General features: G+C 46.7%; 1 protein-coding gene across 13 annotated transcripts; it reads left to right on the top strand.

The window, feature by feature from the left end:
• The first annotated feature begins 1344 nt into the window (after window positions 1-1344).
• gigyf2 (GRB10 interacting GYF protein 2) lies at window positions 1345-18080 on the top strand. Of its 13 annotated transcripts, none has more exons than XM_083690189.1 (29): window positions 1345-1361; window positions 3518-3569; window positions 3752-3920; window positions 4134-4229; window positions 4940-5048; window positions 5461-5569; window positions 6054-6094; window positions 6245-6280; window positions 6577-6681; window positions 6938-7152; window positions 7463-7601; window positions 7722-7961; window positions 8273-8463; window positions 10094-10250; window positions 10568-10734; window positions 10928-11022; window positions 11254-11382; window positions 11785-11909; window positions 12056-12165; window positions 12639-12806; window positions 13158-13316; window positions 13966-14205; window positions 14498-14626; window positions 14816-15061; window positions 15536-15762; window positions 15960-16114; window positions 16305-16507; window positions 16751-16892; window positions 17117-18080. In XM_083690189.1, the coding sequence occupies exons 2-29, from the start codon at window positions 3532-3534 to the stop codon at window positions 17179-17181; spliced, it is 4005 nt and encodes a 1334-aa protein (XP_083546315.1). In that variant the 5' UTR covers window positions 1345-1361; window positions 3518-3531; the 3' UTR covers window positions 17182-18080. The 13 variants fall into 13 exon arrangements, with proteins under 13 accessions (XP_083546315.1, XP_083546306.1, XP_083546312.1 ...); XM_083690180.1 differs by having other exon boundaries at window positions 6577-6759; window positions 12666-12806; XM_083690186.1 differs by having other exon boundaries at window positions 6577-6759.
• Window positions 18081-18258: the final 178 nt, after the last annotated feature.

The raw sequence follows: 18258 nt of genomic DNA, 5'->3' as shown, positions 1-18258 counted from the left end.
CAACGCTTTATGCAACAACAAAAACATATTTGTCTATTTACGCCATAGTACTAAGCTAACTACAATGCTTGGGACGCTTGTGTTGGAAAGCCAGCATTCCGAATGGGGATTGTGAAGTTGGGCATTGGTGGAAGTTGGAAGACTAGCAAAGTCAATCAATTTTGGGAACAGCTCAACAACTAGTCAGAGTATCCGACTCAAGTCGCCCTTGAGTTGAACTTGACTGGGCTCTGACGATGACGGACAGAGGCCGGAGCCATTTAGTCGGAAAGCCTTCTCTGGTTCAAGTTACGGACGTGAGTGGCGTTCCGATTCCACTGTCAAGAGCTAAAACATTATATACAGTAAGAAGTCCAGAATGATTTAACATAATAATAACAATAATAATAATAATAATACATTTATTTATAAAGCACATTTTCGTACAGAGACTGCAGCTCAAAGTGCTGTACATAAAAATCAAAGAATCAATCGTACAATAGAAGAAAAGTGAAAATAGGAAAACAATAAATAAACACCAGTAGCCTACATGTTAACATGACACAACCAATGGTCATGGATAATTAAAGCACTATTCAAGTAAAACCCAAACATTACAGACCAATAGTGAAATAGAAAGCCGTCTCTCTCTCTTTCTTTCACATTCAAATACACACACACACACGCACACACACACACACACGCACGCACACACACACACACACAGGTCACAGAGGGCAATAAAAGAGAGGATGAATGTGTATTTTAGTCAAATAACAGGTCTGGTGTGTGGTGGGAGTTTGCCATAAACAATAGTACATAGGAGGGTTCGATTCACATTGATTTCTATAGCCCTTAATCTAAAACGGTTTCATAATGCCCGAATATGAAAGACAATAAGTCTTTCATAACAACATTCATAACATCCCCCAGCCTGACTCTGTTCACCCTGATCGAGCCAGCCGGAGGAGTTGTACACTTATTGCTGCAGGCAGAAAAGATCTCCTATAGCGCTCCTTAGTGTAATGTGGTTGTAATAATCTGTTGCTTAAGGAGTTTCTACTCCATATTCCATCAAGTCATAGGCCTACTGTCATAATGATGCAGCAAATCACATGTAATCAGCTTCGAATTGATGATTATAACAGTATGTTTTGTAATTGGTCAAAATTACATAAACTAATTTGGTAACTGTTGGTACAGTTAATTTTAGTCCCGTTTGTACTCCAGAAAAATATGCTTGTCAGCAAATCTTGTCTTGGCATACGGGTCTTTATCGGGATATGTGTTGTCATGTGACTCATTCTCAGCCATCTTGTGGAAAACGGAGAGAGAGCCCACACAACTCGAATACAAACCCTGTGCTGTCAGTAAAAGCAGAGGTAAGACAGCGAAGTTTAGGGACACCGTTTTGCTCTAAAATAAACCTAAACCATCGTTATAGGCATTCACTATTCGATAGAGTCCCGTTTTTGCGAATTCAATGTGCTTAGGTCAGTTGTTATAGCAGCATGTTTGCTTGGCCTAGTGGCTCCGGCCTCACGTATCTGGGGCCCCCGCATTGGAGCACAGAGAAGTGGGAGGCATTTCAACTAGAACCTGTTGTGGCGGTAGGCTCGTGGGCCGCACGCGGAGGGTTGGGGGTTAAGGATTAACTCGTGTCAGTTCGGTGTAGTTTTGTCTGGTTTTATGACAACGTGATATTGTGATTGATGTCTACCTTTTGAGACATTTGATACTGCCACTGAAATGACACGTAGTCAATGATAGATCGTGGTTAGTTTGCAGCTTTGTTAAAAGAAGTTAGCTCGCTAGCAGACCAGTCAGCTAGCCGTCCTTAGCTAGCTGTCACGATAGCTACTCGCTTGCTAATTATACACTGTGAAACAGCGTGTCGTGACGGAAGCTAAATACAGATGCAACATTCAGTTACTGCAAGTATATTTATTAGCTGTCATGTTGTTTAACTACCTGTTGGGCTCGTTATCGTATCTAACCTTAGCTATGGCTGTTAACTTTGCCGAGCTAGACAGGTTTTGACTGAGCTGTGCCAAGAACGTTTCATTTGTTACCACCTGGCCCTTGTCATGTCAGGGCATAACATGTTAGAGAAAACGTCTGTATTTATCGTGAAAGCTGTAACTAGTTATATCTGGGTATAGCTAGGTAAGCTATCCACGTAGCGAACGTTTGTCATCTGATTCTGACCACATCATGGTGAGTGTGCATGTCAGTCTCTCGGATCAGCAAGATGGCTAATTAGCTATGTCCAGCCCTATGGGGGAAGCTAACGTTAGAATAGATATGACGGGTGGTTAACCAACTTATGCAATAAGTAAAGGTGCCATGGTGTATCACCTACTAGCTAGTGGGGAGAGTTATAACCGAGCTGCCTAGCTTTGATTTCGCCAAATTCGACCTATTTATATATCTTATGGAATTATATTAATGTCCCCATGTTGTGCATGTTCGTTAGGGAGCAAGGAAGTTGGCCTTTTTACCTACTTTACTGAAGTATTTAGCTTGATGTATCGTGACACGTTGCCCACTAGTGCTCTTCTTTTTGACTTGGCTTAGATGACTTTGACTTGGCACTTCTAAATGTAGTCCATTTTTAACCATTTATTTGTAAGATTCTTCATAATGTCAGTTCTAAGAATAGGGTAAGTTTTTTTTTTTCTTTTTTTTTTTTTCGTATCATTATTTCGTATTCATTTTAGCTAGCCCGATGTTTCATAACAAATATATTATATTCGAATGACGATTGGTTTGATTGCCCAACTTAATTTACACGTGGTTTACAACAGCAAATCAATACTGCTGTTAACACATGGATGCGTTCTGTTTGTGTGTCTAGATTGAAGCAGTAGTCTCTACAGGAATTAGACTAATCCGACGCCCATACGTCCACGTGTGTGCCTGTTTTAAATTCTAAAAACATCCACTTCAACAATGCATTTAGCTACAACATGGGGCAGGTTTGAGCTACAGTTAACATTTAAAAGGCTGCTAATTTGAGCGAAACACTGTTGTCAATTACAGGTGTCTCAGAAGCCTCTTCCCAAACTGGGAAACTTCCTAAAATAGCCACGGTGGATTGAAATTGTAACCAGATAGCCCCATCTCTCACTCACAGACTATCCTTTGGAATGAGCTGTAATGCCAACAACTCAGACAATTTTCTGTCAAACTCAATCACAGAGTAGCCTAGATGAGATTAGTATGAGATGTTTGATTGAGATGTTGCAGAATATATCAGAACTTTGTCATGTATTGATTTTCTTAATTCAAATATTGTTTAATCGGTGAAATGGAGAGATATTAATATGATTTAGCACTGCTGTATGGCAAGGCACATTGCCTGTATGCCTCTTTTGATCAAATGACTTGATTAATACAACTTGAATGTCATTCGTTTTGCTCGTAAAAACGAGTTTCAAGGTCACTCATGTCTCAACCACAAATTGTGTGTTGTATGTTTTGTATTGTTGTGGGGTTTTTCACTGTCTTAATCATATTGCCTTGTTCCTCCCCAAAGAAGTTCTAGGAAGAATGGCAGAAACTCAGACGCTTAACTTCGGACCAGAATGGTGAGTAAACAGTTCCATGTTCACATGAATTCATAATTGATTAATGGTTTGGGTAGTTCAACTGGTTTTCCATTGACACCCAGTAGGCCTAAAGCTGTGCCTCATCCATGTTGAGTCTTGCCAGCTGTCCTCCAGAATTTCACTCCTTTCTCCTCCTCTTTCTGCTCTCTGCTTTTCCCCAGGCTCCGGGCCCTGTCTGGGGGTGGGATTGGGAGTGGGAGTGGGGGTGGTGGTGGCAGCAGCAGCATTGTTGCCTCGCCACCCCTCTCGCCTGCATTGCCAAAGTATAAACTTGCAGACTACCGCTACGGGAGAGAAGAAATGTTAGCACTTTATGTCAAGGATAACAAGGTGAGGGAGAACCACTCTGCTGTGTTTTGTGGGGGACATGAAGATGCTGTAGATGATTGACACGCAAGTGACGCCACTGCTATTGCATGAAGTCCCTAATGGGTTATATAATACATTTACTTAGTCATTGACACAGTTTCAGAGCTTTTCACATATTACAGTATGTGGTTGTAGTGTCTGGTGGTATTGGTTTCATGCGCTCATATCTTTCAGATTCCTCTAGAACTACATGACAAGGAATTTCTGCCCATTTTACAAGAGGAGCCCCTGCCACCACTGGCACTTGAAGCTTTTACAGAGGAAGAACAGGTGTGTACTTTCACTGTAAATATACACTCACTACGCACTTGATTAGGAACACTATACTAATACTGGGCAGGGCCTCCCTTTGCTCTCAAAACAGCCTCGATTCTTTGTGGCATTGATTCCACAAGATGTTGGAAACATTCCTTTGAGATTCTGGTCCATGATGACATGATTGCATCACGCAATTCCTGCAGATCTTTCAAGCTGTGAATTTCCCGTTCTACCACATCCCAAAGGTGTGCTATTGGATTCAGATCCGGTGACTGGGAAGGCCACTGAAGAACACTGAACTCATTGTCATGTTCATGAAACCAGTTTAAGACGACTTTTGCTTTGTGACATGGTGCATTATCATGCTGGGAGTAGCCATTCGAAGATTGGTAAATTGTGGCCATGAAGGGATGCACATGGTCAGCAACAATACTCAAATAGGCTGTGGCATTCAAGCGATGATTGATTGGTATTAACAGGCCCAAAGTGTGCCAAGAAAACATTCCCCACACCATTACACCACCTCCACCTTGAGGAGGTGTACAGGTGTTCCTAATAAAGTGTTCGGTGAGTGTACAAGGCAAAGCTATGAATATGCAAAAATGATGTAAAGCCCCTTTCTCATAGCTCACAGACATTTGTTTGTAAACAAATACAGACGGTCGATGGTCATAGACTTGTGTTTTTTCAAGCACTCTCTTTTTCTCACCCTCTCCCTGCAGAGAAATTTCTCCATGTCTGTAAACAGTGCAGCTGTGCTTCGGCTGACGGGAAGAGGAGGGGGTCCGGTGGCAGGGGCACCAAGAGGTCGAAGTACCTCACGGGGGCGAGGTGAGAGCACTATTGCCTCCATTTGTATCATAATGGTCCATGCGAGTTTATCTCCTTGCCTCCTTTTCATCTATGCTTATCTGGAAACACAGTCTGGGTGAAAGCAATATGGCGGTTGGATGCACTTAAGAGTTGACATCCACTGTCTGATGACATGTCAGTGTCCTTTAAGGAAAGCAGATAAGGAGAGGAAGCTGCTGTAGGCTATTGAGATGCACCCTAAGAATCTCAATAATCTCCTGCCAAATGGACAGAACAGGGTGCAACACTCGCACCCTGTTGTGTGTATGTGTATATATAATGCCCTCTCAGCAGAAGCTGTGGCAGCTGGTTACTTTAATATTGACCAGCTTGCTACACAAGGTTTCTGCTGTTCACTCATTACGTTGTGTGTGTATGCGTTTACTTGAAGGTCGGGGTAGAGGAGATGGAGGGTTTTACCAAAGAAGTTTTGACGATGTGGACGGAGGCTTTGGCCGTGGAGGGAGGGAGATGCACCGCTCCCAAAGCTGGGAGGAGAGGTACGTCAACACGCGTTGAGAGGGTCATGGTTCTGAAAGTTGGGATTATTTAGCATTGTTAGCATTGTAGATATAACATGTAAATGCTTGTTGTCTCTGTCATAGACGTGAGACATTTTGTATTAGTTTGACTGCTGTGAAAAGGTCAGGCAGTAAAGATTTGTCACTAAGATAAGCACTATTACTGGCTCATAATTTGGGCTTGGGATATCAGTTGTAATGGACTGAACCCTAGCTTGGGACATGTGCATACAATTGGAATTTTCATTGCTTTACACCGGTGCATGATTTACTCAAGTTTCAGTTGCGACTGTGCATCTCAAATTGGGATTAAGAACATTGTAGTTGTTTTGTCCTCCTGGTTTGTTCTAAATAAATATTGGATTTATGAACTATTGAAATGCTGTTGATTTCACCAATTCATATGTATGATTATTTGTTTGTTCAGATTCATCATTTCATCAGAGTCTATTTTTTCCACTAGGGGAGACCGAAGGTTTGAAAAGCCAGGTCGAAAAGACCCAGGTTTGTGATGATTTGAGCTTGCTAATCAAATAATCAACTTAGTCATATACTCAGAATCCCTATAACGGTATTGGCAGATACCTAAATGGATAATGTAATCATTCATCTCTCTCTCTCTCTCTCTCTCTCTTCTCTCTCCTGGTGATGTAGCTGAAGTTGCCCCTGCCCACTTCCAGCTGAATCACAGTAAGTTTGTCCCTCAAGCCCCAACACTCATACACACATTACATTTATTTTTGCTGAGAGGAAGTGAACTGTCTCTACAACTGGAGGAAAGGTGCAGCTTGCTTATCTCGATGCTTGATGGTTTTGTAAGAAATTAGACATTGATTCGGAAACATTTTAAGATGGTAGAAATCAGACGTGCGGGGGGGGGGGGGATGTGTGACAGTTAGAGTTAGTTGGGAAAGGCCGGTCCCATGTTCAGCAATGGTTGGGGAAGCCGTGTCTCACCACCTCCTCTTCCCTTCTGCACCCTGCAGTCCGGGCTAACTACGAGGAGGTGGGGACAGGCCCGCCGAGGAAGAACGACTTCACGCGCTCAGAGAGCGAAAACTGGCGCAGAGCTGTCGCTGACGGGGAGAACGGTGAGGACGATGAGGGGGGGTGGCGCCTGGCGGGCGGCCCGCGTCGGGACAGCGACCGGTGGTGCCCCCCGAGTCCAGGTGTGCCCTGTAGTGATCCCACACTGCTGCCACCAACGTTGTCCTGTTGCGCCTCGTCTCTCTCTCTCTCTCTCTCTCTGTGTGTGTGTGTGTGTGCGTGTGCGTGTGCGTGTGTGCGAGACAAACCGGAAAATATTCGCACCAACCTAACGGTCCCCCTCTCCTCCCCCTCCCCCAGACGGCCCACGCTCGGCAGGGTGGCGGGAACACCCCGAGCAGCAGAGGCGGCGCTTCCCGTTCGACGCGAGGGAGGATGAGCGCGGCTACAGGCGGCCGAGGTCGGGCAGCGGCAGCCTGGAGGACGAGAGGGACAGCCTGCCCGAGTGGTGTCTGGAGGACGCCGAGGAGGAGACGGGCACCTTCGACTCGTCCGGAGCCTTCCTCTCCCTCAAGGTGGGAAGGACTTACAGGGTACACTATGAATCTGTATTCTTTCCCAATGGCCTGTTAGGTTGCAGTCATTCAGTACAAGGCAGACAGGCATCACACGATACACAAGACTGGCAGACATGGACTACCTCCCCGTTACTGTATGACTAGAACTTCCATCTGAACTGATGAGAATGGTGTAATGTACAGACTTACTTACTTACCTAGGCCTTACTTACCCCCTTAAGCATAGGCCAGCATTGACAACATAATCAAAAATATCCATCTGTCCATTGAACCTCCATATAACTTCCATATCCACCTCCCCCCACAGAAAGCTCCCAAGGAGCCCATCCTGGAGGAGGCCGAGCTGGACTTCAGACCTCTGGAGGAGTGCGAGGAGGGGCTGGAGGAGGAGAATGGAGAGATCAGGGAGACCAAAGAGACAGACGCGGAAGCCAAGAGAGAGAAGGGTGAGTGTCCCAGTGTCTGTCAATTCTCATACCTCTGGGTATGAAATGAAGAGAATTAATTTAGCTGTATTTCCTCTTTCAAACAATAAGATGTGCATGTCTCTTGCCTTGCTTTTCCAGACATGGGGAGAAGGGAAGAGGAGGCTCCCCCAGCCCCCTCGCCCCCCAAGTCCCAGCCCCCCAGTCAGCCTGACAGAGCCAAGGAGCCCGAGAGACCTGTGGAGAGGACAGAGAGACCCCCCGCCCCGGAGCTGCTGCGACCAGAGCCCAGCAAAGCCCCCCTGCACGTCCCCCTGTCCAACAGCATGCTGGAGTCCCACTCTCTCCCAAACTCCCACACTCACGCTGCTACTCTCACAGGTGGGGTCAGAACACGAGGAGGGGTGAACAGTCAACTGGTCAATAATAGAAATGGCCCTAGAGTTTGTCATTTAATTGCCTTGGTGGAAGACTGATGCAGAGCTGTCTGATGGCTAAATGTCTACAGTACTAAGGCAGAATCACTTGAGTTTAGCGTAAAACTTCTTTGAGTCCTTGAATTGGTCCTTTTACCTGAGAAAATGCGTAGCAGATTTGATGGAGGTTTGTATCCAGCTTGATGTCCATCCTTCTGTCACCTGCGAATGTTGTCTCTAAACCTCCGCCTGGTCCTTGCTCCCCTTGTTGCCCAGTTGTCTCTGCCCCGTCGCCCACCATGCCGCAGCAGCAGAAGCCCCTGGAGGTGCCCGTGCCCATGGCCATGCCCACCCCTCTGCCTGCCCATCTGCCCTTCAGCACAGGCCTCATGGCCCCCATCGGCAGGCCCAGCGCCATGCCACCACACGACGCGGATGAAGATGAGGGACTAAAGCACTTTGAGCAGGTAAAAGTTGCCTGGGAAACAAGGCTGGCCAAGCAGGCTTTGGAGTATGTTTCAGGGCATGAAATTTGCAACTGTGTGTTCAGCATCTTTTGTCTTTTACTCAAGGGCAAGGATGTCTAGTCTATGGATTGAAAAATACATTTTGTAGGTTTGTTTCAACTTATAGCCAGATGGTTTCTTAACTTGAAAGTAGTCTTTGGGCCAGGAGAAACTGTAATCCATGGTTCAGAGTTGTTTAAAAAGACACTACTAACTTCAGCTAACTTTAGCCACTGCTAGCAAACAAAAAACAATTAGTGAGCGATTGGGGAAAGAAGAAAAAAATCTACATTTGTGGACAAATCACTTCAAAGTAACTTCCATTTCATTTGAAGTAATTGTGGCCACAAATGTAGAACTTTTTTTCTTTTTTTTTTCTTTGTCTTTAAGATGTCTCTCTTCTACCATCTTGCTCTCAGGGATATTCTGAGATGGCAGTGTTTGTGATGTGTACTTCCACGAGGCTTACTATGCACACTTGTTCAATAAAGTTATGCTCATAGAAAAATAATGAGTAGAACCGCCATAGGGTGAGACGGTTATACGTAACAAATGGGAATCCATAAGACCACGCCCCTCACCTTGGGGAAAGCTGCAGGGTCTTGCCATTGACACCCAGTGTCACACAAAGTACCCCAGACTCATCCTCACCTAAACCTGACACTATTGCTGTTTCATCATTAGCCTGCTATGTTGTTCTGGGTGTCGCTAAGAACGTATTTAAATGAAATAATTGTACACCATCGGCAAACTGCTACCCAACATGCTAACAGCCATTACGATAGACTGGTAGCACTACTAGCCGGCTAGCATCAGCCGGTTGATGTTGAAGAAACTTTTGTGTGATGCAGTTGATGGGCGAAGATCACACGTAAATATATCAAGCACAAAATTCGTACGGGAATTAAAGTATCCCGTGACAATTTAAAAAAGTGTTTTTGAAACATCACTAAAACGTCTCTAATGTTTGACTTCAGGGTACTTGGACCAGGTTGCAAAGAAAATGTCCCAATGAGTTCCCCAATCTTGACTCAAGTTCCCGCATCAGAAAGAATTGCCGTCTCGCCCTATGGTCAATTGGCTAGTACACCAAAAGATGGAGACATGGAATTGTAATACGTAATTGCCATGGTAACCGTTGTGCACGTATAGAACAGAGAGGCAGCACCATAGTCACTTGGGAGCATCATTTGACTGAACATTCCAATGTCAGTTGAGTTGGTTGGCAATACACTGGTAAAGTGTAAACAAGCGCTACAACACAGACTTGAAAATGGTAATATCTGGCTGCTAAATTTGCTCCTTCTGTACAAGAATTAAAAATGGATTTCACGTTCCCCATCATCCTAGAAACCGAGATGGAAAAAATGCGTAGGTTAGAAGATTTATTTTTAAAAATCAGTTTCTAGCTACATAGTGATTGTTCACTTTAGCTAAGTTACTATACCGCTGTCGTTAAAACTTCCAGATGGTACACCAAAAGATGGCTGGGATTTTCATTCTACTTATTCTATTTCTATAGGTATGCTAACACTCTCTCTCTCTCTCTCTCTCTCTCTCTCTCTCTCTAACCCCTCCACCCCTCCCTCAGGAGGCAGAGAAGATGGTGGCGTATCTGCAGGACGGCGGTGTGGATGACGACAGGCTGGCAGCCAAGAGCTCAGAGAGACCCAAGCCCACCGGCCTGGCCCTCACACACGAGGCTGCTCTCAAATGGTTCTACAAAGACCCTCAGGGGGAGATACAGGGTAAGACTAGAGGGGGCAGGGAGAAACAGGGTGAGACGGGGTGAGGGGGGCAGTTTTGCAGATTGACATACTTTGTATTATTGCGCAAAACTCCACTCCAGGTTTTTGTCCTGGCCTAGTGCCATCTCGCCTGATTTTGACATAATATCCCGATCTTTAAAACCTTGATTCGCTGAATCAGGTGTGTCAATGCTGAGCTGGAGCAAAAGCCTGTAGTCATGCGGCTCTCCAGGACCAGGAGTGTGAGGATCGTTGTTGTAGTAACCTTCCCCTCAATTCTGACCCCCCCCCCCCCAACTCCCATCTCTCTCCTCCAGGGCCGTTCAGTAACCCGGAGATGACGGAGTGGTTCCAGGCTGGCTACTTCACCATGACTCTCCTAGTGAAGAGGGGCTGTGACGAGGTCTTCCAGCCCCTAGGGGAGATCATCAAGATGTGGGGGAGGGTCCCCTTCGCCCCCGGCCCCGCACCTCCACCCTTACAGGTAACGCACAGCTAACCCACCAACTGCCAAAGAGTTCCTGAACACACTCACCACCGAGAGTGCCAAGTGTTTTATGTGGTGTTTGGAGGCTGTTCTTCCCGTCTGGATTTTCCTATCTTCTGAGTTTGTATGTGGCTGTAGGTTCCTCTGAGATGTAATGAATGATGTTGTGTGTGCGCGTGTGTGCGTGCAGGGTGATGGGGATCAGGAGAGGCTGAAGAGGCAGCAGGAGCTCACTGCCCTCAACCTCTACCAGTTACAGCAGCTTCAGTACCAGTACCTCCTCAGGTAGGCCCACTGTCAGCGTGTGTGTGTGTGTGTGTGTCTGCGAGTGCGTGCGTGCGTCCACTACTGCAACACCGCACCAGACACGGCTGTAGCATTTGTTTCAACAATATTGACATTACAGGCTTTTGCCATAACTACAGATCACCAAACCATTCTTCTCCCTCTCCTCTCCTCTCCTCTCTCCTCTCCTCTCCTCTCCTCCCCCTCTCCTCTCCTCCCCTCCCCTCTCAGGCAGCAGTATGCGCAGGCCATGGCCCAGCAGAAGGCTGCAGCTCTCAGCTCAGCTCCACATCAGCAGCAGCAGCAACAGCAGCAGCAGATCAACCTGCTCCTACAGCAATACCAGGCCCTCAAGATGAGGTCAGTGTCACATATACACATACACACACACACACACACACAAACCTCCTACAGCAATACCAGGCCCTCAAGATGAGGTCAGTGTTACACACACACACAAACCTCTTACAGCAATACCAGGCCCTCAAGATGAGGTCAGTGTCACATACACACACACACACACACACACACACACACACACACAAACCTCCTACAGCAATACCAGGCCCTCAAGATGAGGTCAGTGTCACACACATACACAAACCTCCTACAGCAATACCAGATGCTCAAGATGAAGTCAGACAAACAAACAAACACACACACTCTCTCTCTCTTTTGACTGCAATTCTTCTCATTGTAAGCTGGTTGGTTATTAGCTCATGTATTTTCTTCTTTTTCCATGTTTTTATTTTTATTTTGTAGAACATCTGAGAGTCACTTACCTCCCGTCACGCGCACCATGTCTGTACCAGACTCAGGTTCTGTGTGGGAAATGCAGAACCCGTCCTCTCAGGCCACAACCAACATCCAGCAAGCTGCACCCAGCAGTAAGTCTGAACCTACCACTCACTCACCTGAATTCATACAATTATAATGTTGACGGTATTAAAGTGTAGAATTTAAATAATTTAAAAGACATTATGCTATGAAAGACTTGAAATGAAAGCGTGTGTGTGTGTGTGTGTGTTATCAGTGCCTACAGCATGGGAGGGCAGCAGTGTGTGGGACCTGCCCATAGACTCCATGGCCCAGGCTCCCACCATCGAGCAGATGCAACAGCTGGAGAAGGCCAAGGCTGCCAAGGTAGGAGGACAACACCAAACAATCAATCAGACATCATTTGTGCAGCACATTTCCCACATAAATGCAATGCGCTTCACACAAACATGAACCAGTTTAGATAAGGCAAGTACAGTCTAAAACTTGTCTTGACATATAAAAAAGAAACAAAGGTTGGACTGATGATACTGTTCACACTAACACACACTGTTACAGATTAGAGATTAGGGTAGGATAAACTCTAAGGTCCCAAAAGGGACAATTGTCTTAGACCCACAGTATTGCTGTATACAAAATAAACATGGTACATTACACACTGTACATATAGGATACAATACATACATACTCCATTGAGAGTCATTTTGTCTAGAACTCTGATTTATTGTGTGTCTGGCAGACCACTAAATGTCTGCTTGAGCCTTTTTTCCCTCCTTTTTGGGGGGGGAACTATGCGGACTATGAACAGTAATACTGTGAGTGTGGTTTACTCGATTTAGTTGTCTCCCGATCCCTTCCTGTCTCAGCTGGAGCTGGAGAGACGCGAGGCGGAGCTGAGGGCCAAGAGGGAGGAGGACGAGAGGAAGCGGCTGGAGGAGGCCCTGCGGGCTCGGCAGGAGGAGGAACGCAAGCGGCTAGAAGAAGAACAGCTGGCACGACACAAACAGGTGAGGGAGCGATGAGATGTGTGAAACCCGTGGAAACAGAGCCAGTAGAGTGGACATCCAACAGACCAGGGCACTGTGGCTCGTACACCCAAGATGGCCGACATGGAGTTCTAACGCGTCATTCCTATGGTGATCCTCGCTGTTGCAGGTGTAGAACTCAGATAGAAGCTACGAGTTCAGAAGGGACACCGTAGCGTGTAGAGACCATGGTCGCGTGACGTGGCCTTTAGCTTAGTAGGCTAATGCGGTCGAAGCAGGAAACCAGAGATTTAGCCCAGTGTGTCACACGTGATCAGTACTCTGTACTTCCTTGACACCTATGAGTGTAACGCAGTACCCCTTGTCCCCCAGGAGGAGGCGCTGAGGAGGTTGCGGGAGCAGGAGGAGGCTCAGCGCCGGCAGAAGGAGGAGGAGGAGAGGTTGGCACAGGAGGAGGCCCTCCGCAGACTGGAGGAGAGAAGGAGGGAGGAGGAGGAGAGGAAGCAAAGGGAAGAGATCCTCCGCAAACAGGTGAGCTTCAGAAGGCAGGCTCCAGAAGGGGCAGCATAGTCCACACTGATATCATGGTCTTAAGATGGTTGTTTATTAGAATTTATTGTTTATTGATTCATGGTGACTGAGTTTTATGACAATTCCTATAATGCTAATAATAATAACTGCACTACAGGGATCACCTGCGTACGATCTCTGTCATCGATTGAGGCAAGATAAAACATTTGTTTTATTTGTTGGGTGGATCATTAGAGAATTTGACTGGATGGGTCGTAGTTAAGGACCTGAGAAATTCTTGATCATCTGACCTGTCATATGATCAACAAAGCTTATCCCCAAGGCGGCATTGCGTGTGCCTCCACACACCAGACAGCAACAGATTTTTACTTTTTAGTTGTAAGTTAGCTTATATGATTGTGATCTTCTCATGAACATGGTTAAAAGATGAGTTGATATGTGTTGTATGCATATACACTCACCGAACACTTTATTAGGAACACTATACTAATACTGGGTAAGGCCTCCCTTTGCTCTCAAAACAGCCTCAATTCTTTGTGGCATTGATTCCACAAGATGTTGGAAACATTCCTTTAAGATTCTGGTCAAACAACGGTTTGGGAGGGGGTGCCGTGTCGTCCTCTTGGTGCTGACTCTTCTTCCCCCCCAGGAGGAGGAGCGGCGGAAGCAGGAGGAGCTGGAGGTCCTGAGGAGGCGCGAGGAGGAGAAGCGGGCGGCGGAGGAGGCGGTAGCGGCCGCGGCGCTCGCGCAGCAGCAGCAGGAGGAGCAGAAGAGGCGGGATCAGGAGGCGCAGCGGCAGCAGGAGCAGCAGAGACAGAGGCAGCAGCAGCAGGAGGCCCTCCGCCGGCTACAGCAGCAGCAGCAGCAGCAACAACTAGCACAGATGAAGGTAGGTAGCATACCGCTAATGTTGCCTTCTGTTTTGTTTTTGGTGGATTTGAAATGTTACCTATATTACCCTGGGGCTTGTGCTCAATTTCAAAGGCTTGATAGTCTAGTCAGGGTTTTCACCAAGAATCTTGTCCGTCCTTATGGATTCATGCAGATCGGGATTAGACATTGGAATCAAGTTCCTGCACTACAAGTTCTGTGAAATATGAAGTGTTGGATGCACCTATTGTGTATATCGTCATGTATTTTTTTCATGACCCCCCCCCCCACACACACACACACACACACAGCTCCCGTCATCCTCAAAGTGGGGCCAGCAGTCGGCCACTGCAGCGGCCATCTCCCAGTCCCAGAATGCACTGTCGCTCGCCGAGATCCAGAAACTGGAGGAGGAGAGGGAACGACAAGCACAGGAGGAGGTAAGAGCCGGATATCACACCTACCAGCAACATGTGCTGTAGTACCTATCTGGATGCAACACATCTGGATGATGATGATGATGATGCTCTACTGAGATGGAAAGGTTCTTCAGAGCTATCATGTTTTCTGTCCACAAATCTATTTTGCGGCTCTGAACTCTCTCTCTCTCTCTCCCTCCCTCCCCACAGCAGCGGCGTCAGCAGCAGGACCTCCTGAAGCTCCAGCAACAGCAGGCCCTGCAGCAGGCCCAGCAGCCCCAGGCCAAGCTCTCTGGCTGGGGCAGCGTGGCCAAGCAGCCGGCTGCCACCAAGTCCCTGCTGGAGATCCAGAGGGAGGAGGCCCAGCAGATGAAGCAGAAGAAGGACCAGGGCCAGCAGCAGCCGCAGCAGCCTCACCCCACCGTCACCCAGCAGAACCGCGCCCAGAACCGAGCTGTGAGTCCCCGGGGCTAGCTAGTTGACCATCTGTCCTATCTGCACTCCCTGGGATACCCTGCCGTGTTATGATAATATGTTTATAATGCCGTTCTCATGAACTCAACCAAAGGCAATGGAGATCCTATTAGAGCACAAGAAATATACATCGTCACCTGTCCCTTTACCCTCTGAAACAGTAATTACTGATCAAGTAATCAAGTAGTCATCTAGATTGATAAAAACAAGGGTATGGTTATGATACCATCACCTATCCAATTTGATCCAAGTTTTGCTGACCTCCATGAAGGAAGAATGGCTGCGTTTTGAGACTATTGGAACAGGGCCTTATATTGACAGTATATTGACCCTACCGGTAATCCTTAAACCTTACCCTAACCGTTTTGAATTGCAACTTCAATGGGGTGACGTCAGTCAGGCCATTCCCAGGCGTCCCACTTAGCATTTCCCTTCTATTGACCTTCTCCCTCCCAGACCACAGCCCTAAGCCCCTCTGTGTGGGGGTCTGTCAACACCAGCGGCGGGGGGGCTCCTAACTGGGGCTCGGACTCCAGCAGTATCTGGGGGGACACCCAGAACTCCAACATGGGCTTCTGGGACGAGGCAGTGGAGGCCGCCCAGCCCCCGCCACCTGCCCCGGCCCCCGCTCAGACCAGGAAAGGCAACGCTCAGAAGAACAACAAGGGCAACGCCAACCTCAGGTACTGGAGATCATCTCGCTGGGATACAGGCAAAGGCTTTACACACTACAGGACTAACCAGAACTGTCCTGTGCTGCCTAGAATATTTCACAACATTGTCCCTTTCAAAGTTCAATTGCAGTGATAGGGTGCGCAAGCTTAAAGTACACTTTGCTTCTTTAGTTTTATTGAATTCAATATACTGTGTGTGTGTGTAGTAACTCTGGGAGCACACGGGTCAACAAGAAGGTTGTGGAGGAGGAGGAGAAGCTGATGAAGTTGTTCCAGGGGGTCAATAAGAGTCAGCAGGACGGCTTCATGCAGTGGTGTGAGCAGACCCTACACACACTCAACACAGCCAACAACCTGGACGGTGAGTGGATACTACATACTCACACACACACACACACACACACACACACACACTCATACACTTACTCAAAACCCTGACCAGTTTGCCAAGAGGTGAACAATCAAAGTTCAATATCCACAGCATCTTCTGCTTACCTCGTGAGACCTGACCAACAAACTCACCTTCCCTCCTCCCCTCTCTCTCTTTCCAGTTCCCACGTTTGCGTCCTTCCTGAAGGAGGTGGACTCTCCATACGAGGTGCACGACTACGTGCGGGCCTACCTGGGGGACACTCCAGAGGCCAAGGAGTTTGCCAAGCAGTTCCTGGAGCGCCGTGCCAAACAGAACGCCAACCAACAGAAACAGGCCCCGCAGAACCAGCAGCAGCAGACGGTCAAACAGCAGCAGCAACAGGTGAGACTGCCAGTGAAGACTGCCATTTTGTGGTTTGTTTGTTTGTTCAAAAATGTTTTAACATTGGCTGTGATAAAGTTGGGGAACTGTAGACCTAACCAATGTTACAAAGAGATTGACAATTACAAGTTACATAGAAAAGAACAGAAGAAAATAAAAAGAACAAGTGTTTTTGACTGAGGTTAGTTCGGGTAGTTATCGGAACCCTCTTTTCACCTCTGTCCTTTGACTCCCATTTCCCAGGACTCTGTGTGGGGCGGGACGGGGTCTCCGTCGCTCTACCAGTCCAACCACACGAGCCTCCAGCAGCCACGCTTCGAGACCGTCACCTCAGGGAAGAAGAAGAAAAAGCAGAAGATGGTCCGGGCAGACCCCAGCCTGCTAGGTGAGGGGTAGAAACTGACTTTGCGAGGAGCCACTGTGGAGTAGTTCCATGTTATTTTCGCACAAATCTCTTAGTAACTCCCAATAGATATAGTGTCTGCCATAGATCAAGTTTTGCACACATTTCTGAAGTTGAAGATTCAGTAAAGATTCAGCCCAAAATCCATTTGTGCTAAATGTCTACCTCACACAGAATTTCCTCTCCCTGTTCTCTCTCCTCTCCAGGTTTTTCTGTGAATGCGTCGTCTGATAGGTTGAACATGGGTGAGATTGAGACAGTGGATGAGTAATGAGGGACTGCTGCCAACCAACACTGACTATATCCGTTCTGAACAGCTGCCATTTCCCCCAACTATCCCAAACTCCTTTTTTTTCTTTTCTTTTTTTTTCTTTTATAAAACCACACCCACTTTTTGTTCTGTTTTAAGTTAATTCCAAATACTAACATGATTGGAGGCATGGGGGGGTGCTCTCCATTTCTAAAGGATCTCAAAACGAACCCCACCATTTGAATATTTAACCTTGTGAGAGAAGAGGGACAAGGAAAACAAATCCAACGTTGAACCAACCAACCAACCAACTGACGGACAAAGTAATCCGTTGAAATGGCGTAATCAGACTTACCTCCCAGAGGACAAAGGCTGAAGTAAATGGTTGTCTGTCCCAATCTCTTATCTCCCATCGGCTGCTCAGTCCTTACTCGTCTACCCGTGTCTGAAAGTGCACGAAGACGGATGATTCCAAAATTCTAATCTTCCCCCTCATGGAATTTTTTAAACTGTATGGACATAATGGGTGGTAGTGGTGGGGGGGGGGGGGATTTCTGGTGACGAAAAAGATTATATCCTTTGTTTTTGTGTTTTATTTATTGAAAGTATTCCCACCTCCCTCCATTTTGTTTTTTTTCTTTCCTCTCCCCCTTCTGTTTTCTGCCGGTTGTTCATGGATGATGATTATGAAGGCGAAGTAGGACCCAAGGATCTGTGCCCACTTATGTCCTGTTTTAAGGGCATGTTGAAAAGTTCCAAGTAGTTATATCCATTTCTTGTAAAATACTAGGCTGTTTAAAGGAATAAACTTTCAATTCTGCATCTGTATTATAATATATGGAAATGAGGAACTGCTGGAGTCATACTTTTTTATTGCGGTATGAAATAAAACAGTCTCTTGTGTGGGCTGTTCACATCTCTCTCTGTCTCTGTGTGAACGTTTGGAAATACTGAAAGTGTACATTATGATTTTGCCTGTTCACGCACACACAGAACACACACGTTTGTCCACTTCTGCACTTTCTCTTGCACTTTCACTGTGTACTCAAATCTATTCAATCAAAGCTGGTTGATGCCAGGATTTTTCAGTCAAGCCTG

This window comes from Argentina silus, assembly GCF_951799395.1.
Source record: "Argentina silus genome assembly, chromosome: 18".
In the NCBI taxonomy this organism is placed as follows: Eukaryota; Metazoa; Chordata; class Actinopteri; order Argentiniformes; family Argentinidae; genus Argentina; species Argentina silus.
The sequence above is the reverse complement of the archived record's forward strand: the minus strand, read 5'-3'. Positions and strand labels throughout refer to the sequence as shown.

Excerpts from the sequence above, each read along its gene's own strand:
- gigyf2 (XM_083690178.1), top strand. The coding sequence starts at position 3,532 with ATGGCAGAAACTCAGACGCTTAACTTCGGACCAGAATG. Across the intron at positions 12,807-13,157 it reads AGCTGGCACGACACAAACAG|GAGGAGGCGCTGAGGAGGTT; the intron begins GTGAGGGAGCGA and ends CTTGTCCCCCAG. Across the intron at positions 15,763-15,959 it reads AAGGGCAACGCCAACCTCAG|TAACTCTGGGAGCACACGGG; the intron begins GTACTGGAGATC and ends GTGTGTGTGTAG.